The sequence below is a fragment of the Rhodnius prolixus genome, unplaced genomic scaffold (genome assembly GCF_049639745.1).
Source record: "Rhodnius prolixus isolate KJV_2025 unplaced genomic scaffold, Rpr scaffold_38, whole genome shotgun sequence".
NCBI lineage: Eukaryota > Metazoa > Arthropoda > Insecta > Hemiptera > Reduviidae > Rhodnius > Rhodnius prolixus.
The window spans coordinates 291945-313006 of record NW_027411598.1 but is presented as its reverse complement, the minus strand read 5'-3'; the positions used below and the strand labels follow the sequence as shown (position 1 = coordinate 313006).

The 21062-nt window shown below is 34.6% G+C and overlaps 1 protein-coding gene and 1 long non-coding RNA gene across 27 annotated transcripts in view; one reads left to right on the top strand and one right to left on the bottom strand.

Moving 5' to 3' along the window:
- Positions 1-20095, top strand: part of mbl (splicing regulator muscleblind) — a 262579-nt gene extending 242484 nt beyond the window's left edge. For 11 of the 26 annotated variants that reach the window (XM_074123931.1, XM_074123932.1, XM_074123934.1 and 8 more), the window contains one exon: positions 251-6342. In XM_074123931.1, coding sequence (XP_073980032.1) covers positions 251-685 — 435 coding nt within the window. In that variant the 3' untranslated portion in view covers positions 686-6342. Of the gene's footprint in view, positions 1-250; positions 6343-6450; positions 9871-12517; positions 12612-12698 lie in introns of those variants that run through there. The other 15 variants (XM_074123940.1, XM_074123941.1, XM_074123944.1 and 12 more) reach the window with 3 other exon arrangements.
- On the bottom strand, positions 9690-20714 carry LOC141452094 (uncharacterized). The gene is made up of 2 exons (XR_012457225.1): positions 15160-20714; positions 9690-12794 (listed from the first exon to the last, which is right to left on the bottom strand). It is a non-coding gene; the product is annotated as an uncharacterized lncRNA (long non-coding RNA).
- Between the last annotated feature and the right edge of the window lie 348 nt (positions 20715-21062).

Sequence of the window (21062 nt, the reverse complement as noted above, 5' to 3'; positions counted from 1 at the left end):
CGTGCTTAATACATTAGATTCAGATGTCCTTTAGGAACCAACTCGAAGGGGGGAATATGCTGCTAAAGTAGTGAAGAAAAAAAAAATTATTGCACTCTGTTATTAACTCTGCAGTTAACATCTTTTTTCATAAGAAATGAGACGTGCCTAAAGCACAGGAGATTTTGGCAAAGTAAGCCGCATCCATGTGCTATGGGACACGTCCATGGGAATGTTTGTGGCGATTGTGATGAATGTTGGTGTGTTGCAGGCGTTCCCCGGAATGGTGCCCTACAAGAGAACGGCCGGCGACAAGTCCGGAGTTCCAGTCTACCAGCCAGCCTCGGCCACCTACCAGCAGCTGTTGCAACCGTTCGTGCCGGTGTCATGTGAGTACCGGCCTGCGCCGCCGGGGGCGTCGTTGGCCGCGGCCGCCTTCACCGGCGTGTCGCTGAACAAGCCGCCGCCGCCGCCACCACCACCGCCCAAACTGCCCCCAGTCCAGCCGTCTCCGTCTCCCGCATTCCTGGCCCAGGCCTACCACCCGGCTGCCGCGCTCCTCCGTCCCACTGCTGCCAGTGCCGCAGCCGCCGCCGGCGCCCAGCCCCCTCTTATTGCCGACCTTTTCGCCCCCCACTACTCTGCTTCCATTAACAATAATAACGACGACGAATTGCAACCCTATAAGAAAATGAAAACTACTTAAAATATTTTTTAAAACAAAAGACGAAGATAACAACAACTTTTTGGAAAGATATTTATTTTTGTGGAGCAGGCGGCCTAGATTTGCCCCTTCACAGTTCCTAAAGCTGTATCAGAACAATACTTCTATGTTAGACTAATAAAACAAAACACAAACGTCCAGTTTCATATGTTAATACATCCTAGCCAAGTAAACAGAATATTATTGGTTATTTAATTTCTTGCGATACCAGACCAATAGGCCAGGTGCAAGGGAAACGGAAGTTAGCCTATATATGAAACAAGTAAACTTGTGAGACGGGGGGAGCCAGGCCCGGCCAATATGCTTACTTTGTTTTACCATTTTTAATTTTATTTTTTTAGTTAGTAAAGTGTAAACCTAGGGAGCTATGTATTTAGAGAGAGCCATCATTTCTTCTTGAGCGCAACATGTTCCTCTTTGAGGCGTTCTAGTCCGCCGCCCCTCTCCTCTTACAGAAGCGGCTTTCTCCAAGCTAACATATCTTTATCTTTGTTTAATTAATTAAAGAACTTTAGTTTCCTTATTTTATACTTTGTTTGTTTAAATAGTTCATTATTCATTTTATTGTTTTTGTTCCTAAAAATGAAGGGTTGTACAGGTTGCTGTAGTCGTTAGTTTTACTTATTTCTCTGAGCGCGAGTCAGTGAATTAATTGTCATTTAGCAACCGAGTACATTCTGCTTTCTATTCGACCTCACTACTAGATTATTGTCCAGGTTTGTTTGTTAACAAACGGTCGACCCCGCACCCCCCCCCCCGACCATCGGTAAAGAAAAAACTTGTCCTCTCTCCATAGACTGACACTTTAGTGTTTTCTTTAAAGCAGTATTCTGAGTGCATTGGCTTTGGAACTATTAAAAAGCTCATTAGTTAAAAACCTCAAAATGTATTCAGCAAATGGGCAGTTCAATTTGACATAATCTCTTCATATTGGCAATGCTATTTCCATATTAAGTTCCTATTGTCCAAACAGTGAGGTCGGACTTGACACTGAAATGGACTTGAGCGGAAACTCAATTTCACTTTTGTCCCAAGACTACCTTTAGAAGCATTTTTCTAGGAGAATTGTCGAGCTCTGCATTTTTGCAGTGATCAAACGAAATTAAAGGAAATAATTGTAGTCGTTTTGACAGAAATCTCAAAACAGTGAAAAACTTATTGAATAAGGTGGACCCTTGGTTAAAAACGCATTTCGAGACTCAGGGGCTCTTGAAACAGAAATAGCAAATTAACATCAAAAAACTGTAGCGGTGAAATAGTTAAAACAGGTGAAGAGAAGCGGTAATGGCGGATAACCTGGTCAGGTTAGGTTTGAGGTTACCTGTACTTAAAGTCATCTGGCATAGGAACTATTATTAATTAATATTAAATAATTTATTTGTAAAGAGTTTTATTTGTAATTAAGGGGCTTTTTAAATCGTCGAATTTGTTTTGAATGTGATAAAAGTTTTTGTTTTAATTATTTTGTGAGCGAAATTCTTTAAGTGGAAGAGTTGCGCGACCAGCTGGCTCTCTCTGCTAGGGCTTACCATATTGTTACTTCATCTGTATGCTAGATGAATTTTATCTTTTCTGTGGTGGTGGTATTCATAATTTACCGATAGACCAGAGTTCGCTAATATATATGTATATATATCTATATATTTATATATGCGAATATATGTTTACTTTATCTACAAATTATATATTTGAAATTTATTTTTAGAGAAATTTGTTATTCATGATAAAACACTTTCATGGAATCATTGAATTGAGAGTAAAAAACAAAATGAACTAATTTGAATAATAGCTAAGCGAGTGTAGTTTTTGGCAGCTTTTTTGGGACAGCGCACATGTATATGCTTGCTGCTCAGTAGATATATATTTTTATTTCATTTATCAAATATATACTTTTTTTTTATTATTATTAATTATTGTTTTTTATTGGTGTTAGTTGCAAAGCATAACGTTATTATAATAATCATTGTCTGTTTAAGTTCAGTTTTATTATAGAATTGAATTACCAACGAAATATGAGAATTAGTGTTGAGTTGCTGCGGCTCTCGGCGGACCTAAAGAACGGACCTAATTTTGAACACAAAGTGCCTCTTGCCTGCGTAGCATGATAGGCTGCTTCCCGTACACCAACTCTCATCTATCTTCCTTTCGCTTACAATATCTTAAATTTTAATATTTAGAATGTATTTAAAATATCGGCACCCAGGATCTCCTAGGATGCAGAGGTTTCTCTGCTCAGCGATCTGCTTCCCGGATATAATTTTTGAAAAAATTGGTCCACGTAAAACAATTAACGTTATTCCAAGGTTGAATCTCCCACGGAGGTCTGATGTGACAATCTCGCAACGGTTAGCTGACACATGCTGTATGTTTAGCTGAGCCTAGAAACCCAACCTGAAAGACACTAAATTCAAGGTCTTAACTCCAAAATTGGTGCTGGAGTAGCTTCTATGCCAAATACTCTTCGACAGAAATTCACAATGAAGCTTAAAAACTGTTATTTATTTAATTTCGGTCTGACTCGTACAAAGGTTGAATTGATGCTGTAATATTTATATAAAAATGTTATACACATTATTTCATGAGGGTAATATTTCCTTAGTTAATTTTAACTTATCTTAGATAGGACTGTCTGCTGTCTCGGTGAGGAATCCTTGTGACCCGCACTCTAGAATGTTGTAAAAGACAAGAAACATCTACTGAAGAGGTTATTCAGCAAAACTGGAAGCGAGATCATTTGGGGTTTCGAGAAATGAGGAGATTAGGGACAAATGTCGAATCTCTCCACACATAGCACAACAGTTTTCTCAAGTTGAACTCGGAGTGTAGTCGCTGATTAAGGTTCTGGGATTAGGACAGAAGGAGAATGACGTTATATTTTGTAAAGAAAACTCTAAAAATACTTTTAGTTGGCATTCCTTAAAGGGCATTGCTTTCTAATAAGACATATCTACTTGATAGTAGGGGATCATACCGAACTAATTTCATAGGGTTGGCCTAGGATATACCCATTTCCTTCCTTTACATTGTTCAGGTTAGGTGGAGTACCGCAACAGAATGTTTGCGGAAGAGCTGGGGAAGCTGTTTCTTCTTAGGTTTATGTCAGAATACTAAGAAACTTAGGTGGGTCTTGATTTGGTCTACACTCCGTTTGTGATGTTGTTGCTGCTGAAGTTTTGAATTAGCTCCAGAAGGTGTTTCCTACTCGAGACTTAGAGAGACAGAAAATCATCCGTTGGACCATAGGCCGGCATAGCACGGTATCCCGGGTGCTTGATAATTTTAAATCAAAAATATTTCTACAACAATCTTTTATTTTTATATTTTGGTCCCCTATAAAAATAAATGAAATTAAAAAAGAAATATATATATATATATATTTTATAGACTAACTATATTTAACTAACATTAACACTAAAGAGAAGAGTTATGTGATTACTACCATTAAAACTAGTGATAGATCTATTTATAGAAATATGCGGTATTACAAACAATAAGCTAAGATATATTTAACTTTTCTAGCGGTTCTAAAGAAATGGAAAAATAAATCATAGTAATAAATAATTGTTGAATACTATCGTGCTAACAGTAACACCACTATATATGTATAATATAGAATCACGTTGATATGTATGTATTATGTAGTAGTTTTGGCAAGTTTGTAGTTACTGAAGAAAGGTTAACTCTAAGTTAGGTTAACAATGTTTGCAGTTTATTGTGGATGTGATTGTTTTATCTGTACAGTGTTTACAATATTTCTGGCGCTATCAACTAGTGTTCAGTTAGTCTTACAGGAAAGTCGTCACATCGAGCAGGAAGTGTGTTTTAAGGAATGGTAACTTGTGGTACGAAGGGACTAACATGGCGGACATCCTGCAACTGCCTTTCCTGTCATACCTTTCTCCAGATGAGGGAACATTGCGCACAAGGCCCACCACTCCTACCCCATAGTTTGTCTTTTCCTTTTCAATTATTTATTTTCTTTTAACTGATTTCCAAATCTACAGCCTTTTTCGTCGGCGCGAACCAGAGAATTTATATTGTTGCTCTATTTTTATGTTGCACTATGAATGGTGCCTTTTATCAGGCTCTTCTTTCAGCTTTATGTAGTCTTAGTTCTCATTAAATAGTAAATGTTAATTTTCTTCTCTAGTTTAGGTAGACTATTAAGTTTAGATTTTTTCTTAAAGGTGTACTGAGCTAGGGCTTTGTCCAAAATTTGTCATCTTTACTGCAGGGTACGATGCTCCAATATGTCATCCATCCTCATACTTATTCAAACAATTTTACATTTTTCGGAAATTTTAAACTGAACAGAAAGGAGTAGCTCAGTATACTGGATTCCAAAGCGGAAATCTCGAATCTAGATGCTGGGGCTCTTAGATTTTCTCGTCCTTGGAACAGCTCACTGTCTGGTGATGGACAGTGTTGTCTGTAACGAGAGAACACTATCATAAGGCCGCCAGTGCATTGAAAAAAGCTGCGAGCGCCAGTAAGCTCACTCTTGCTCTAAATTAAAGATTAACAACTAAATGGATTTTAAATTTCATGTTAAATAATAAACATCATTAAATACTAAGATTCAAATATGTTTTTTATATTAATCAAAACTGACCGAATCCCCCTGGTAGTCCACAAATTTTGATGATCAATGGTCCTGAAGGAGAAATAATGGTTCACACATTCAAAATCATTCGAATAGAATAAAGTTTAATGCGCAGGAAAATTAGTAAAAAAATATAAATCGGTTTGAAAAAGTGTGAGGATTACTGCTGAATCGGGAGTTCAGGAACGATTTGTTTAGAGTTTAGACTGGATAATCGCTGTTCAAGGAACCGTTAGCATGGTAGATAACTGCACGTTTCTACATGCTTCTTGGATAGTTGATCCCCAATAGTTCACTTGGTTTGCAATTCAGCTCTTTTACTCTGAAATAGTCTTTTACATTCCATCTCACTAACAGCCCTCAAGCATCGTCCGAAGAGGCATCTCTAGTGGGCTAGTCGCAAAGTTCCGGTAGGAGAAATCTTGCTCATCCCAGTGGGTGTACTCAGGTCTCACACCCTATTGGCTGTTGGCAAGGTGTCCACCTGATGGCTCCGTCTTACATCACAGTTACATTTTTAAAAATCTATTTTTTAACATTTGGTTTAATTAGTCTAAAGCCAGTGGTTCTTCGTAATCGCATAGTTTATTTATCCTCTGTAATTATTGTTTTGTATAAAGTGAAATAATTGTTTTTACCTGCCTTGCTCGGACACATTTGACAGTTAATTTTTTCTTTATTATTAGGATTTAAAAAGAAATACTGCATAGCAGTTATAGATATTAAAATTAATAATATATAATATATAAAGTAAAGAGAATTATATTTATACTTACCATTGTAGGCGTAAAACGCTTTTTATTATAATAATACCACTTGAGAATAAAACAAAGGAAATTAGCAAGGAGAAAAGCAAGTATACCTCCCGGAAATACCTGCCAGAGTCATTACTTGTTTTGCTCGCCGTTAATTAGAACATTTCCCAAAATTGAAATTGCTTTTTCCTTTCTTTAAAAAAAAGAAAAAAAAATGAAATATTCCAAACAGTAAATAGAACTAATATTCAAATCTGTGTACTCTCTCTCTCTCTCTCACATATACACACACAAATACATATATATTTTTGTTTTTATATATATATATATATATATAGAACATTTTCTGCTTGAAATTTCATTTTTTTTTTTTTTTTTTTTTTTTTTAGTTTTATGTTGTCAAGTTGCCAGTATTATGTAATTGCTCTAAACAAGTAAATCAGCAGCAAACTCATGGAATGCATGAATTATGGTTTTTATTAATCAAAAACATACGATTAAAACAAACCGCTTATATTCATTCTCTGTCTCTTTTTTTAATACATTCTAATCCTTGCCATCTGTTTCATTCCTCTACAATTCCTATTATTATTATTATCATTATTATTGTTATTATTATTATTGTTATTATTATTATTATATTAATCCTAGTTGCAATTGAATGCTTTGACACGTACAGTGCCGTCGTTGTGAAAATTAGCGCCTTTTGCACCCCAACTTGACAATGATTTTGTTTTTTCTCAGCTTCTCTAAATGCTATGTATGATTCAAAGTAAATTCACCAGTGTAGGAAATGCATATCTGAGGCTTCTTAAGTGAGCTTGTGCTAAGTGACAAAGGAATTGACTGTAAAGTTAAATCCATGGCGGCTAAGATCATTTCAGTGGCAGGTTGGTTGAGTGTGACGATACTTTCAGTGTTCATTATATGTGTGATCCGAGCTGAATGGAATATAAAAGGCGAAGAATTAGTAAAAGTCCCCCCCTACTCGGCTAAAATCTATTGTGATCCTACTCGATCGTTTTAAATTTAATTACAAAACGTTCTAGGGAAAAATGATCACAAGCATCGCCTGATAAGCCCTTCTAACAGCTTGGAGTATTCACGCTTGCATCTAGCAATCTCTTGAAGTAAATCAGATGCACATTTCAACCACTATCCAGACGTATGTAATCATTAGAAGTTGTTCACATTGTACGACAAGGATATCGAGTATTGCATAATTTGCTTTTGAGATACTTGGATAATCAGATCGTATTGCACTAAAAATTTTATTCTATTCAGTAACAAAATGGTAAAAGGGCTCTGTATTTGATTGTCACTTTACTTTTAATAACTGCATAAGTTCTCAAGAAGTTTCCCTTAAGTGAATACAATAGTGGTTATAGCAAGAGTCTGGTTCGTGGAAGCCACTATTCAAGCCGCTACATTTGGTTCAGGTTTGTAACCTTTTGATTCTCAAAATGTCATCTAATTGAAGTGGAAGCAAGAGGAAGGCAGAGAAGCAGCTCGGAAGTGGGGTCACTCTTATTACATGGTGGCAGTGTGCGTGTTAAAGTGTATCCCCCCCCCCACATAGCTACAAATCTGAGAAAAATGATCTTTCCACCTAAAATCTTCTGTAAATTTGTTGAAATTTCAACAAAATAATAATTCAACTGGTTAGACTTTAAAACCTCTTGATTTGAACGTTTGTGACGTTTGGTGGTGACGCAGTGCCTTTCTCATCAATCTTTCCTCAACGGGTTGATTCAACTCAATCTAATCTTCTGCTGATCCTTAGACTTTGCTCACGTCATATGCATCATATCAAACGGAAATGATAAAGGTTGTAACTCATAATTGTCTGCTATATGGAATCTCACATCCAGTTCAATTCCACCTTCCTGACTGAGACTAAAGTGTAGGGCGAGGCCAAACAGGTCTGCAGACATCGTCTCCTGCAAGTAAACAAACTTGTGATAAACTTACTACAACTCCGATTCAAGTAAATGCTCTTAAAATAGTAGTGCTCCAACAACGTCCTGATAGTTCCACGGGATACCGGCCACTTATTCGCTTAAGGCTTTTTCTATTTTGTTCCTTCTTGTTGAGATGTCTCCCAGTCGTGTTTCATTGTTCCCTTGGCAGAATCCTGAGGGAGATTGTATTCTCACTGTTTTTTTTATCAAGCTTCGTCTTCACCCTTGATTTTTCAGGCATTTTCTACAGATTGTACTATGTTGAACTTCAGACATCTTGCAAATCTTCATTTACTAGTGGTCAGGGAAATGTTGGTAGCTTTGTGCTGCAGTAATTGCTACCTCTACACTTTGAATGTCCAGTCCAGATTATGCACATATGAAGTGCAACGAGATGCAAACTTATATCATTTTAATTGATATACGAGTCCATCTGATTCATTTCTCTTATCACTTTTAATTGGCACTCACCTGATCTTTCAATTATTTGGGATTAGCAAGCCCCAAGCAAACACAAACTCAAACCTAGCAAGGTGTTATGTGACCTCCCCGCTGAAGTATGGATAGCACAGGGATGGAGAACGCAGGTGGAAAATCTAGAGTCCCGAGGTTTCCTAGAAAGGGTGAGTTGGCTTCAAGAAGTGGTTAACCCTGACTGCTGGTAGAAACCTACACCGTCCTTCCTAGAGAACCAACCCTTCGAGTGGCCTCCAACACATACTTTCCCTCCTAAACAGAATTCAGCGTATTTATTTCCTGAATAGTATTATCGTATAATGGAAGCTTGGAAAACCGTTTTCATAATCACTTTTAGACTTGGTCCAAACTTTATAATGAATTGCGCGCGCAATAAATATAACATGGAAAGTATCGAAGCCGGAAATATATTGCATTAAAAAAAAAATCCTCTATCCACAACTACAGCAATAATGAAAATAAACTTGATTGAAGAAAACTTCACCGTCTATGTAAATTAAACGAAGAGAACGTGCCGAATGCGCATCATCAAGTTTGTTCTTCCGCAATTTTTCACTTTTCAGGCGTCAAGAGATTGACATTAAAAGAGAGAAAATTTCTTTTTTAGGATCTTAAAACTTTTCTTTCTGATGAAATCTTCTTTTAGAAAGTTTGGCGAGATTGGAATAATTTCTGTTAGTGAAGGAAAGGTTATCATAAAAGAACATTTCTTTTTTCTAAAATATCTAGTTTGTTTTGCACCAGCTTTTGGCCTTGAGCGAAGTGAAGATATCGTAGAAGTGATGTAAGAGTTGAGTTTTGCTGTTCAGGAATGGAATTGAGGGCGCACAGTTGTAAATAGGAAACGATGCGACTTTGTCGCGACCGCTTGAAGACGCTCACGATCGCACATAAACACATTCTCCTCGCTAGAGGAGACTAAACTGTCCATCCTAATTACAGACTAGATCGCTAATAAGATAGACAACACGTATAGACAACAGAGTGAGCTAATTATCTGCACAAACTCTTTTGATTTCCTCTAAAATATTATGAAGACGAAAAGATAAATAAAAGAAAAGATAAGACAGTGAGCGGCACGCTTTGGGACACCGGATGGCCGAGAAGCCTAGGCAATAAAGATGTTCTGTACAGCCTGCCTCTCTCGCATGTGCCCGCCTTGACTTCCCGCCCCACACCTCATGCCTCAATTAAAACATTCTCAGCGAATATTATAACCTCAAACAATAGCAAACCAAGCAATGATACCAGTGCCTTGAGCCCAATGCCTCCTATATAGCTTCACTGTATTGCACAAAATGGTTATATAATGCTTGCTCCGCTGCTTGTGGCCTGCACAAAGGATCTCTCTCAGCCTTCTGTATCTCTCAGGTACTCACCACCTTAATCAATAGAAAAGAAATCAAAAAGAACCTGTAGAAGCCACGCAAACTAACTACCCTGCGCTCGCATTCATTTCTCTTTTTTATTTATTGGTACTCCTATGATATGAAAATAGAAACAAGTCTGAAGTTGAAAATTAAAAAATATATTTCTTGAGATACGCGACTCTCTACTCTGAGTGTTCGAACTAGATATGTACATTGTAGATGTTCTCTCTCTATCTAACTGGAGAGAACACTGACCTTTCTCTTGCTGCAATTCGCTCGCCAAAAGTTTAGAATCCCCTAACTACAAAATTGTCTACAAAATTGCTCAAAATTTACTGCTTTGAGAGAAAGGACGCAGTTAGAGAATCGGTCAAAACTAGCGGAAGCTAGCGAGATCTCACCAAACTCACAAATATTACCGCAACCACCGCAACAATAGATTTACCATGTTCCCGGAACATTCTTCCAAAGTTCCGTTAAGCTTATTTGTAGTGGAATTTATTGCATGGTTTTTCCGTTTTCTATTTTGATAGTTTAGCTCCAATTACGGCAATTATATTTTAAATTTTTAAATAAGTGCCGCTAAATTATTTGTAGTTAACAAATATTGGGATGTACAATATAAAAAATATTTTTTAAATAAATTTGAAAGTTAGTCCGCCATGAAAAAATCCATCAAATCAGCCGCTATTTAACAACCAATGGTTTGTGTTAATTTATGAGAAAAAAGTAATGCAGATTATTTTAGGCGGGTTTGCAAGCTAGACTTTCAGAGGAGGTAGCAACTTGTACAGATAATTTTTCAATTACCATTAAATAAAATTGAAGACCGAGAAACAAACTTCTAGCCAACATCTTAGCTTTGAGATCCTCGCTTTTAACCATTCAGCTATCGTGCCGCCGCTTTATAATTCATGTGTATATGTACAGTAATTCAGACGTAATAAATGTTAAATAACCATCTCATCTCAAGAAAAAGCGTTTCACTTGAAATCTCGGAGAACATCCCTCAATATAATAATTTGATAATGTTCACAAAATGTCCCAAAGAAGGAAGAAATGGATTCATCTTTTGTACCAAAAATATTTGCAATGATTAGGACGTGTAGATTGCTATTTAGAATGCAAAAGGTACACTGCCGCGTCCTCTTAATGGCCTAATTAAATGGGAAAATAAAGATTTAAAAAAAAATTTTTTTTATTATTAATAAGATTCTGTGCAAAACAACTGTCTTGTTTGAATAAACCAATTTTGTGACGCAAATCCTAAAAAAATATCTGATTGAGCGGCTGCCGGTTTAGAAAATATCTGATCAGATTTCTTATAAGCAATTTTAGAAACTTAATTCTCTTGAAACTTTTAGATATTGTACTAAAAAAATATAATAAAATGGACTAAAATTATCTCAAGTTACTTAAAAGTGTACCAAAATCAAGTATTTCTTAGTAAAAGGTTTCAAACCAAAGAACTAGGGTCACATACTTTAGGTCCAAAGTCAAATGAAACCTTTGGCGGCTGCTGGAAAAATAATATGGAACCGGACAGAAAGCTGCCAATGAACTAGCCTTCTTCCGGTGAATACATTAAATTCACATAATTTTTAAGTTAAACAGTTACCTAGGAAAGTTCATTTCACAATATTCTGTGAGGAGGATTATCGCAAGAGTCCGCGCTACGAAACGCGTAATGAAATGAATTCATGTAACTTCCCCTTCTTAACGAGCCCGCTTGAATGAATATTCGTGAAAAGATGATTCAAATACAAGTGATAGATACAGATGAATGCAGTGTAATAGTAAGTCGTACTAAAGTAAAGTAATGCCTATTTTTTCTAGTGGGCTTTTCGCCCAACTACCTGATTAGATGTCGTGGACGGACGACTAGCAAACATACTTTACTATTAATTTCTCATGTCAACCATTAACTAAATCCAAGCCTAGATCCCGGGGAATCGAACCCAGTTCCAGAAATGAAGTTTCCTAGGTAACTGAAATAAGTGGTGTAAATTTAATGAATTCACAATTTTTAAAGAGAATCTATCTTTTGAGCTATTGTATTATTAGGGAGTGTTTTTATTAAAAAGTAGTAGTTGTAGTTTCGGTGGTGAGATTTGGCCCACAGCCTTTCTGTCGTGTCTTCTAACGGAATACCTTGCGAAAGATTGCAAATGCGGTTGCATTAGGTTGAGTGTCGCTATATCAATCTCTGGAAATAAGCCAAGGTCCGCTCTTCTGAGTACGCGTACATGAGATCCCAGGCACCCCAACTTCAACCAACAGATTCTCCTGATTGCAGTAAGAGAAAGTATAGCTCATTGTGTTTAGAAAATTGCTTTTTGAAAGAAGTATATTTTTATCATATTTTCCCATTTATACTATTTTATTACTAACTTGCGTAGCATTTTAATTTGCGTCGCTTCTATTAATTTGTTTATTGCCTCTACCAAGTGTTTTAATTTTATGGAATGTGATTTTCTTCTTCTTCTTTTTCTTTTATTTTATTCTTTTGCAGCGTTTTTATTTCCTTTCTGGTAGTATTTGCGGACATTGTTTACTTATAGAGTGACTGTACTGCAATCTCCTCCATAAATCCAATCTTACCATAGCCGTAATCTCCTGCACAGTTCAACTTCTGTTTGTATTTGCAGTTACGGGACATCCTCCGGCAGTGCCCAGGTTCTAATGATCGCCAACCCCACCTCTATTACGCACACTAAGCACCTTCCTCCACAAGAAGCGCAAGTAAGCCCACATACTTAACTTTTCTAATAGAAACTTTTATTCCAAGATATTTACTATAACAATGTGGGCCTCTGTTGTTTGTTGCAGGTGTTGCCAACGGAGCGCATTCGCTGGATATTTACAAAATAATATAATTATATGAAACTGGAAGGTGTAGAATCTTGACAGCACTGTTGTTTATATCTGAAACAATAATTATATATATGTACGTAATCTATATAAACAAATAATATAAAAATACTCTTTTAAAGTAAATAAACAAAATGAAGATAATCTATCTTGTAAAACTGTATAATTAAGAAACACAGTTTGTTTTTCATTTCTGATATTCTTATTGTTATCAGCAGGGTGAGGGGAATTATATGTTTTGGACAAAAACAAATTTATAAAAGAATAATTTAATCGATAAGATTTTGTAAGCGCTTTATGAATGCGCTAACACAACAAACCGACAAGTTCCTGTAAGCCCCCATCTCCAATTAGTTTCTAATTTCATTAAAAGAATTTAAATTAAAAAATAATAAAGAAAACAGGCAGGATTTACAAATAAAATGGATGGTGTAAATATAAGTATAGATTTGTGGCGGTGTCGAGCCAGCGCAGTCTGTTCTCTCCGCCAGAGGAGACAACCACAACTCTCCGAATAGATCTTATGAAGCAACTACGGAACTATTGTGATAAACCAATGGAATGAACTCATACTATGTTTTAAAATTGTTTTCGACTAAACGTAAAAATAAAACTAAAAAATAAATTATTTTTATTAATCTATTATTTTAATTGTATAAAAAATAATAACTAAAATATTAAACTTTGTAACTCCAATATTTTTTATTTTATTTCTTAGAATGGTAACTGTGTAGTAGGATGTGACCAACCAGATGGTGTCCAGCTAGTAGCGCTCCCTGTACTCCATCCCTGTACTTAGAGAATGATAACATCTACTACACTCCCTTCTATGTAGGGACTTTGTTGGTAAGCTTTTTCCCTTAAGTACTGGAAGGGCCCTAGGTTAGCTACTTCTTTCTCAACCGCTAAGCAGCTTCATTTCTACAATTTCACTGAATATTACCATCACCTAAGTTTCCTAGTAAAATCGAGGAGCTGCACATTCTAGCGCCAGTTTCTTCAGATGCTGTTCGTCAGCATTCACATTCTATTTAATTTATTGTAAGAACCTATGTAGAACCCTTTGCTACGTCATTTATGGAAGGGTGTGTACGAAGCAAGTTGGGTTCCTACTCCTAACTTAGCTCCTCTTGAAGAGGCTAACCCACAAAGAGCTTGCTGCGACTTTCCTGAACAGATAGCTAGTGTCTCATTCGCTTAGATACCATCATGCCCTAGCAACCTAAATAGGATTTTTGGCCAAAAATGTCCACCAAATTCAAGGTCTTCGGCCTCCAAAAATTGCCATCCGCACTATTCGAAGCAGTTATATTGTATGCCTCCAAAACTATTTTGGAAACTGCTTGAGAAGGTATGCGCACCAAACGAACTAAATGCCAGCTTTAGATCTAGCATAGGTTTTCGAATTTGCTAACTGAGAAATCTTCATTTAAATCTAAATTTATTGGGACATCAACGCATTTCTCAAAACGTTGCCCCTACACTTCAGAGGTCGATATTGAAAAATTGTCCATAACAAAAAAGACATAGAAATACTTGAATGAAGAATGTGTGGAAACTGTAGTGTATGCTTGTTAAAGAAGTTGTGGAATGCGCACATTACGATAGCGTTACTTGCAAGCGGACTGTGCCGTCTCATTGCTAGCGTTCTAATGGCGTTACTTACAAGTGGACTGTGCCATCTCATTGCTAGCATTCTGATGGCATTACTTGCAAGCGGACTGTGCCGTCTTGTTGCTAGCATCTGATGGCATTACTTGCAAGCGGACTGTGCCGTCCCGTTGCTAGCATCTGATGGCATTACTATGCTGCCTCGTTGCTAGCGTCCTGCCACTCAGTTACCCTTTTCTTTTTTTATATATATGTATCTATTTTTGTATATTTGTACATGCGATACTGTTTTCTGTTTATCTACATTCTATTTACAGTTTGTAAACTAACATATTTTTGTTTCTGTTTTAATTTAGTTGCATATGCAACGTAAAATATTCTCATTACCTCTATTTTTTTTTTTTTTATTTATTTAGTTTTATAATAGCGGTGACGGCTTTACCCAAGCCTGAAGCTGAGAGTGGGTCATGCTTGCTTCTTGTCTGCTTCATAATCTACTTAGATGAAGTCTATTTAATGTCACGCGATGGCCTAAACTTTATCGAAAGTAATCCCGAATGTTATGAGTTTATCGTGAGTTGAACATTACCCTATCGATTACCCTACATGACTTTCTACGCTTTATCACTAAAACAAGGTATTTCGCGCCTAATTGTGAAACTAACATTATTAACAAATATAACATTACTTATTAACTAACTCATCCATAACTTATGGCATTACTTATTTTGTTTTCTTTTATTATTGTCTTTATTATTATAAAAAAAGTAAATAAACTATAAATAAAGAGGAAATTAAAAATGCTAACCCTTTTTGCCCCAACTCGGTGACAGTATATGGTACACCAAACAGTATCACAAGAAACGGCCATCTAGGTTCTCTAAAGAATCAAGTGAAACCCATTTTAGCTCTCCACTCCCCAAAATGACTTGCTGCTTTTCCTTCCGCTGGGTGTTTCAATATAATTTGAAGCACAATGTTCTGTTAAGACTGTAAATAAACCATATTTAATCACCATCGCAGAAACTGTTCTGCTAATTTCCCATGTATAAACTAGTTTCCATGATTGTAGATTATCCGTAAACTTAAACAAAAATTGTATTTTCAACTTAAAATCCAAAGTATTCTTCTTAACTATGGCTTTATTAACCAAACGTTTAGTAATTTAAAAAAAAAAACCTATATATTTCTTTGTAAAACAATAATGTTCAGGAGAAGTGTTGGTCGTTCAATAAGTTCTCAATGAAGTTGATGAATTGCAAAAATTGAAGATTATAAACCGGAGATTATTTTTGTGTAGCCCGTATCAAAACTGATTGTCTGCTGCAATGTAACCGGTCATTGCATTAGTTGTACGTACGAATTCAGGGCCGCGCGAGGAGGCGGCCGCCAAATTTCAGAGGGCATTTTTTTTTTTTCATTTCATAAGCACAGCGGTGCTCTTCTTACCATCATTTACTCACTAGAACTTTGTAAGAAAGATTTGTTAGATTTAAAATCTCTAAAATCTTCACCCACTCCTAGAAATCAATTTTCCGAAAAAAGTGACACAAGAAACTTTTAAGTGTTAAGGGTAAAATATAAATTTAAGTGTGTCAGCTGGAATTTCTAGGAAATTTTGAGGGATTGAGAAAAATCAGGTAATTCTCACTTCCAGTGAGTTCTTCATTCTTGAAACATTTTATCTCGTATATCCAGCAAGTTGATCGGTTTTCCCACTACATCGCATCTCGATTGTTGTATCTGTAACTTCGATTACGTGTAATTAGTTTTACTCAGAACGCAAAAAGAGCTTCTGACTTCTCAAAGCACTGTTTCATCAATTTGCACTTTTGATTGCCAAAAATAAATCAGTTTATTTGGTAACTGGAGTAAATAACTTATTGTACCTATTTTAAAATTGTCTACACCAAAATTTTAAATTTAATTAAACAAAATATGTTTTATATATACACATAAATAGGGGCGGATTTTGATGAATTGGTTGAGACGTAGACTTGTAAGTTTGAGAACCCAGTTGGAATCCCGTGTGAGGCTACTTTTTACCTTTGAGAAAAACTTACGCTTTTCCACAACATCTAGGAGGCAGGAGGAGTTAAGCCCGGCTGAAAACTTTACTAGAACGTCTAGGATCTTTACCAACTCATATATTTACAAAGTTGCATTCAATATTTTTTTATATATTTACCGATTGAGGAGAAACACAATGAATTTCTGGACTTCATTGTGACCCACTAGTCAATTCACTTCTACAATCCCAATTTTCCAAATAATCTTTTCCACAATTCTCTGTTCCTGATTGTTCAGTAGACCCGAGGATTGTCTGAGCAAGGTAATGGTTAGGTTAGTCTTCAGTGAGATATGCTTTATGGATTGCATAGATAGAAAATATTGGACGTTGTTTTGTTAAATTATAAAAATCATGAATACTTTTTTCTTTGTCAAGAGATTCCACCACTCAACTTGCCGATGGAATTCGCCTGTTACTAATGTGAAAAAAACAACAATAAGTTGATATACGTGAGAACCGTCTAGTACAAACTCTTCTCCGGAGCTGGCAGAAATGATTCTGTGCGCTTTCTCCCCGGCTAGATTAGCCCGCTAATTCTCTTGGCTCATCTCTCCCTTTTCATTTTCCCTTTCACTCCTCATCTATCCCTCTCTCACTATCGCCATATTTTTGCTAAGCACTATTATTATTTTATTTTTTTAAGTTCTTCATTTTTTAACGATTTTATGCGACTGTTTGTTGTGAAAAAATTTTTAAAACCAACTGTACATTAAAATTATTTATTTACATTTATTTTTTATGTAAAATAAGAAATGTTTATAAATAAATGATATATATAATGGTATATATATAAATTATACCCAATATGTGAAAATTTTTGTTTATTTCAATTACAAAAATTAATATAAATAAACACATTTTGTTGCTGATTTTTGTGATATTTTTAGTGAAGAGTATACATTAAATTGAAAGAAATGAATAATCGATTGTATATTAAAGTCAATATTTACCTAATATAATGATATTGTAACCGATATTTGTAATAATTGTACCTTGTTATAATTCTCCTTGTTAGCGAGTGAATTCATTTATTTTATTATTTACTATTATGGAGATTATTATATGCCAGAGGTGGAAAGTGTAATTAAGTTTCACTGACAGTGGCTCTGTGTACATTATGTACCGTTCAGATGAATGAAGAGTGTTGAGGCCACTTTTACACGACCAGATTGGAAGAATGACTGAATGACTGTTCGCAGGCGAGTTAAAGAACCTATCTAACTGGATGGTGCTCCGACGAAGATCCAAAGCGCTTATTTAGCCTGAATAAAAGTGAAAGATGCCAGGAGTGCTCTCATTTGCAGAAGATTGCTTTCATTTGCTTTTTTCAACTTTATAAACTTAGCTATCTGGACCATTCGTGCAGCATCTTCCAACAAAATGTTTCAGATTTTCTGAACAAATTTTCTAAGTGGAGCCTGGCCATTAGAACTTTACTAGGTTCTACTTCCCCTTTTTTTAGTGTTTCAAAAATATCCACTTATTCACTCACCTGTAATTGTTGTTTTCCTTGATCCTCTTACTCTCAAAAGGATTTCATAAATCGGTGCACCCTCTCTCCTTCCATTGCACAAATTTCTTTGCTTATGCTTTTGCAAATATTCTGTGCACGTAATATTCTAGTGGATAGTTTTCTTTTAATATTTCAATAGGAAATAGAGCGTAAAGACAAAGTTGGTAAACCTTATTAAGTTATACTTATAGATTTTGCAGCGTGGTTTCATTATGCGAATAATATGGTCAAAATATGACGCATCCTTTTGGACTCGGAATTATCGATATCTTACGTGAAATTATATTCTCTTAATCAAATCAGATACAGAACAGCTGTCAAGGAAACTTAAGGAATTGTGGAATTATAATTTTGACTTTAATCTTTTCAAGTTTGATTGATTAATGAGAGACGAGAGCGGTACCAAATAGAGACCTTTTGAAACGGCCTGAACAATTCTTAATTAATTATTTTAAGTAAATTAAGAAGTAAAACCAATTGTAAAAACTCAATGATTTCTAAACTACAATTAGTAATTATTCTAATTTATTATTAATATTTTTGTAATTTCAATTTTCGTAACAATTTAGTGATAAAAATAATTGTGTATTTCTCACAATAAGAACCAAGTAAAGTATAAATACTTTTTGTAATTTGTTTTCATTACCTTTAAAAAGGAAGTAGAGGGCTGATTAAATGACGGCAATGTTGGGTTCGCCTGCGTACGCCAGGTCTTCTTGCAGAAATATTTCTCAATTTAGTAGATTGAGTGATCTCAGATTTGTGCAACATTCTATATTCTTTCAAATACTTGGAGTTCCAAACTAGTAATAAACTCGATAAAGAGGAATAAAGCTGTTAGACACAATGCAAAAGCTAATTCCCCAATACTTTCCTCTCCGATGTCTTGCACAATATTCGTCTCAAACTTTATCAATTCAACCAAATAAAAAAAAAAATTATTACTTCCCTTACACACTGTTTATAACCTTTTTTGTTATTACCATAGATAATCTATTAATTGAATTTGTTGATTTTAATTTGTAATTTTGTCCTCACAGTTGTCTCAATCATAAATCAAACAGCAGTTATACATACATATGTTCTGAATATTCATTTTGTTTTTTAGAATGTATTTTCAAAGCAACGTTTGCCACATAAATACCTCTTCCAACTTTCTCGTCAAATGTATGAAAACCGAACTATCATTCCTCTCAATGTTTTCATTTAAAACCATCAGCGAATTTTATTAATAACAGAAGTGAAAGCAATTGCCCTAAAGGTCGCTCTTTAAACCAAACTTCTCTTACTCTTTTCAAATTTACTCGACAAGGTTGGCGGAGTGCTGTAACCAACCTTCACATTAAAAAGTTTGGTAAAAACTCTGCTCTCGTACTCACTAGTTAAGATGGTAGCAGCACCAACTACCATGCCCTTCATTGTTTTCCTTTAGCACATTCTCAAGATGAAATCTTCTGCACGCTTTATTAGACTGCGCGCACTCCATCCAAAGATGCTTCAAACAATGCTCATTAAAGAATTTCAAATGCTATCTGCCAATTTTGGCATCTGATAAATATTTAAAAGCCAGGGCACAAACAATCAGTTCTCTACTTTGTAACCGTACAATAACATGCCGCCTTTCGTTTTAAATGTAAACAGCTGATATTTTTAAATTTGAGTACTGATTATTTCTAGAGTAAAACTTGAAGTCTGCGTTATAAGTGGAAACACAAATAAAAAGTTATTGCCTCTAATAAAAATTAAAACAAGGTATAAAATAAAATTAAAAAGTTATAGGAACAAAATTTATTTGTTATAATCAGCACGTTTTGTTTTTTTATAAAGAGTTAAGTGTGTATATGATACGACAAAATGTAAATTTTCATTTTGTGGTAAAACGAGTATTGGTATTAAAAATATTTCTGGGGGAACTTTTTAGTACATAATAATATTATCATTATTATTATCATTATTATCATTATTATTATTATTATTATTATAAAAAGAATTAAAGAATAAAAAAAGAAATAAAATTTACCTTGGGTTTTTTTATGCAATGCTCTAATCTGTGATGATGTTCTTGTAGTTATATAAAAATAAAAAATTATATATATATATAAAAATTAAAAAAAAATAAAAATAAATTTTGAAAAATTACAAAAAAAAAAAGAAGAAGAATGATAGTGTCTATAATAATTAGTGTAATATAAGAATTTGAAGAGGAAATATTTATTAAAATAAAAAAGTAAAATTAATTGAGTCATTTTAAGGAAGTGAAAGTAAAACACAACACTAATAAAATACCAATCAATATGTTGCCTTCGCAAGATAAGTATATTATAACTTATATGAATAGAATTTTAAAAAAATAAAATAAATACTTAATTTAAAGAAGTATACACATTTAATACTGTTAATTATTTATTGATGGTTTCAACAAATTTTCAAAGACCTTATAAAAGTACATCTTTATTTTATATACTTTCACAATGATTTTATTTGCAAGACAAGCATCAAATCTCATTAAGTCTAGAGTAACTTGTGTGATTTTGGTGGTCTTGATACTGCCAAATTACACAAAATAAGGAAAAAAAGTAAACAAATTTAACGAATTGCACTTCTTTGTTATTTTTTAATTATTATTTTTTTCTTGGATTAAGTAAAAATAAAAAAATGGAATATTATAGTAAGAAAATAATTGTATTTTCTTCATGAAGAATGATTTTTTAAAATTAATTTTCTACTGCATTTATTCAAATATTTTACTAAGTATGGACAAAAAAAATATATATATATATAAAACTAATTACACCATGATTTGTAATAAATATAACAAAACAAAGTTTGATTATTTTCTTTTAATTTGCTTAGTTACAAAACCTGATTGAACAAAGAAGACCATGGCTCTTTCGCCAAATATGAAAGCCAATTTAATATTTTGTGAAATTGAATTTCATTAACGTTCTAATCAGTCTTGTTGTGAGCCTAACGTTGATAAAAAAAAAAAAAAATGCTTACTTTTATATGCACTTATTAAGAGCAAGAAAGTAAATGGTTTACATTTTCGAAGTTAATTTTTCATCGCCAATTCATCAGAATATGAAGAAATGGGAGGTTGCAATGTACTGATCTTTTCTCAGTCACT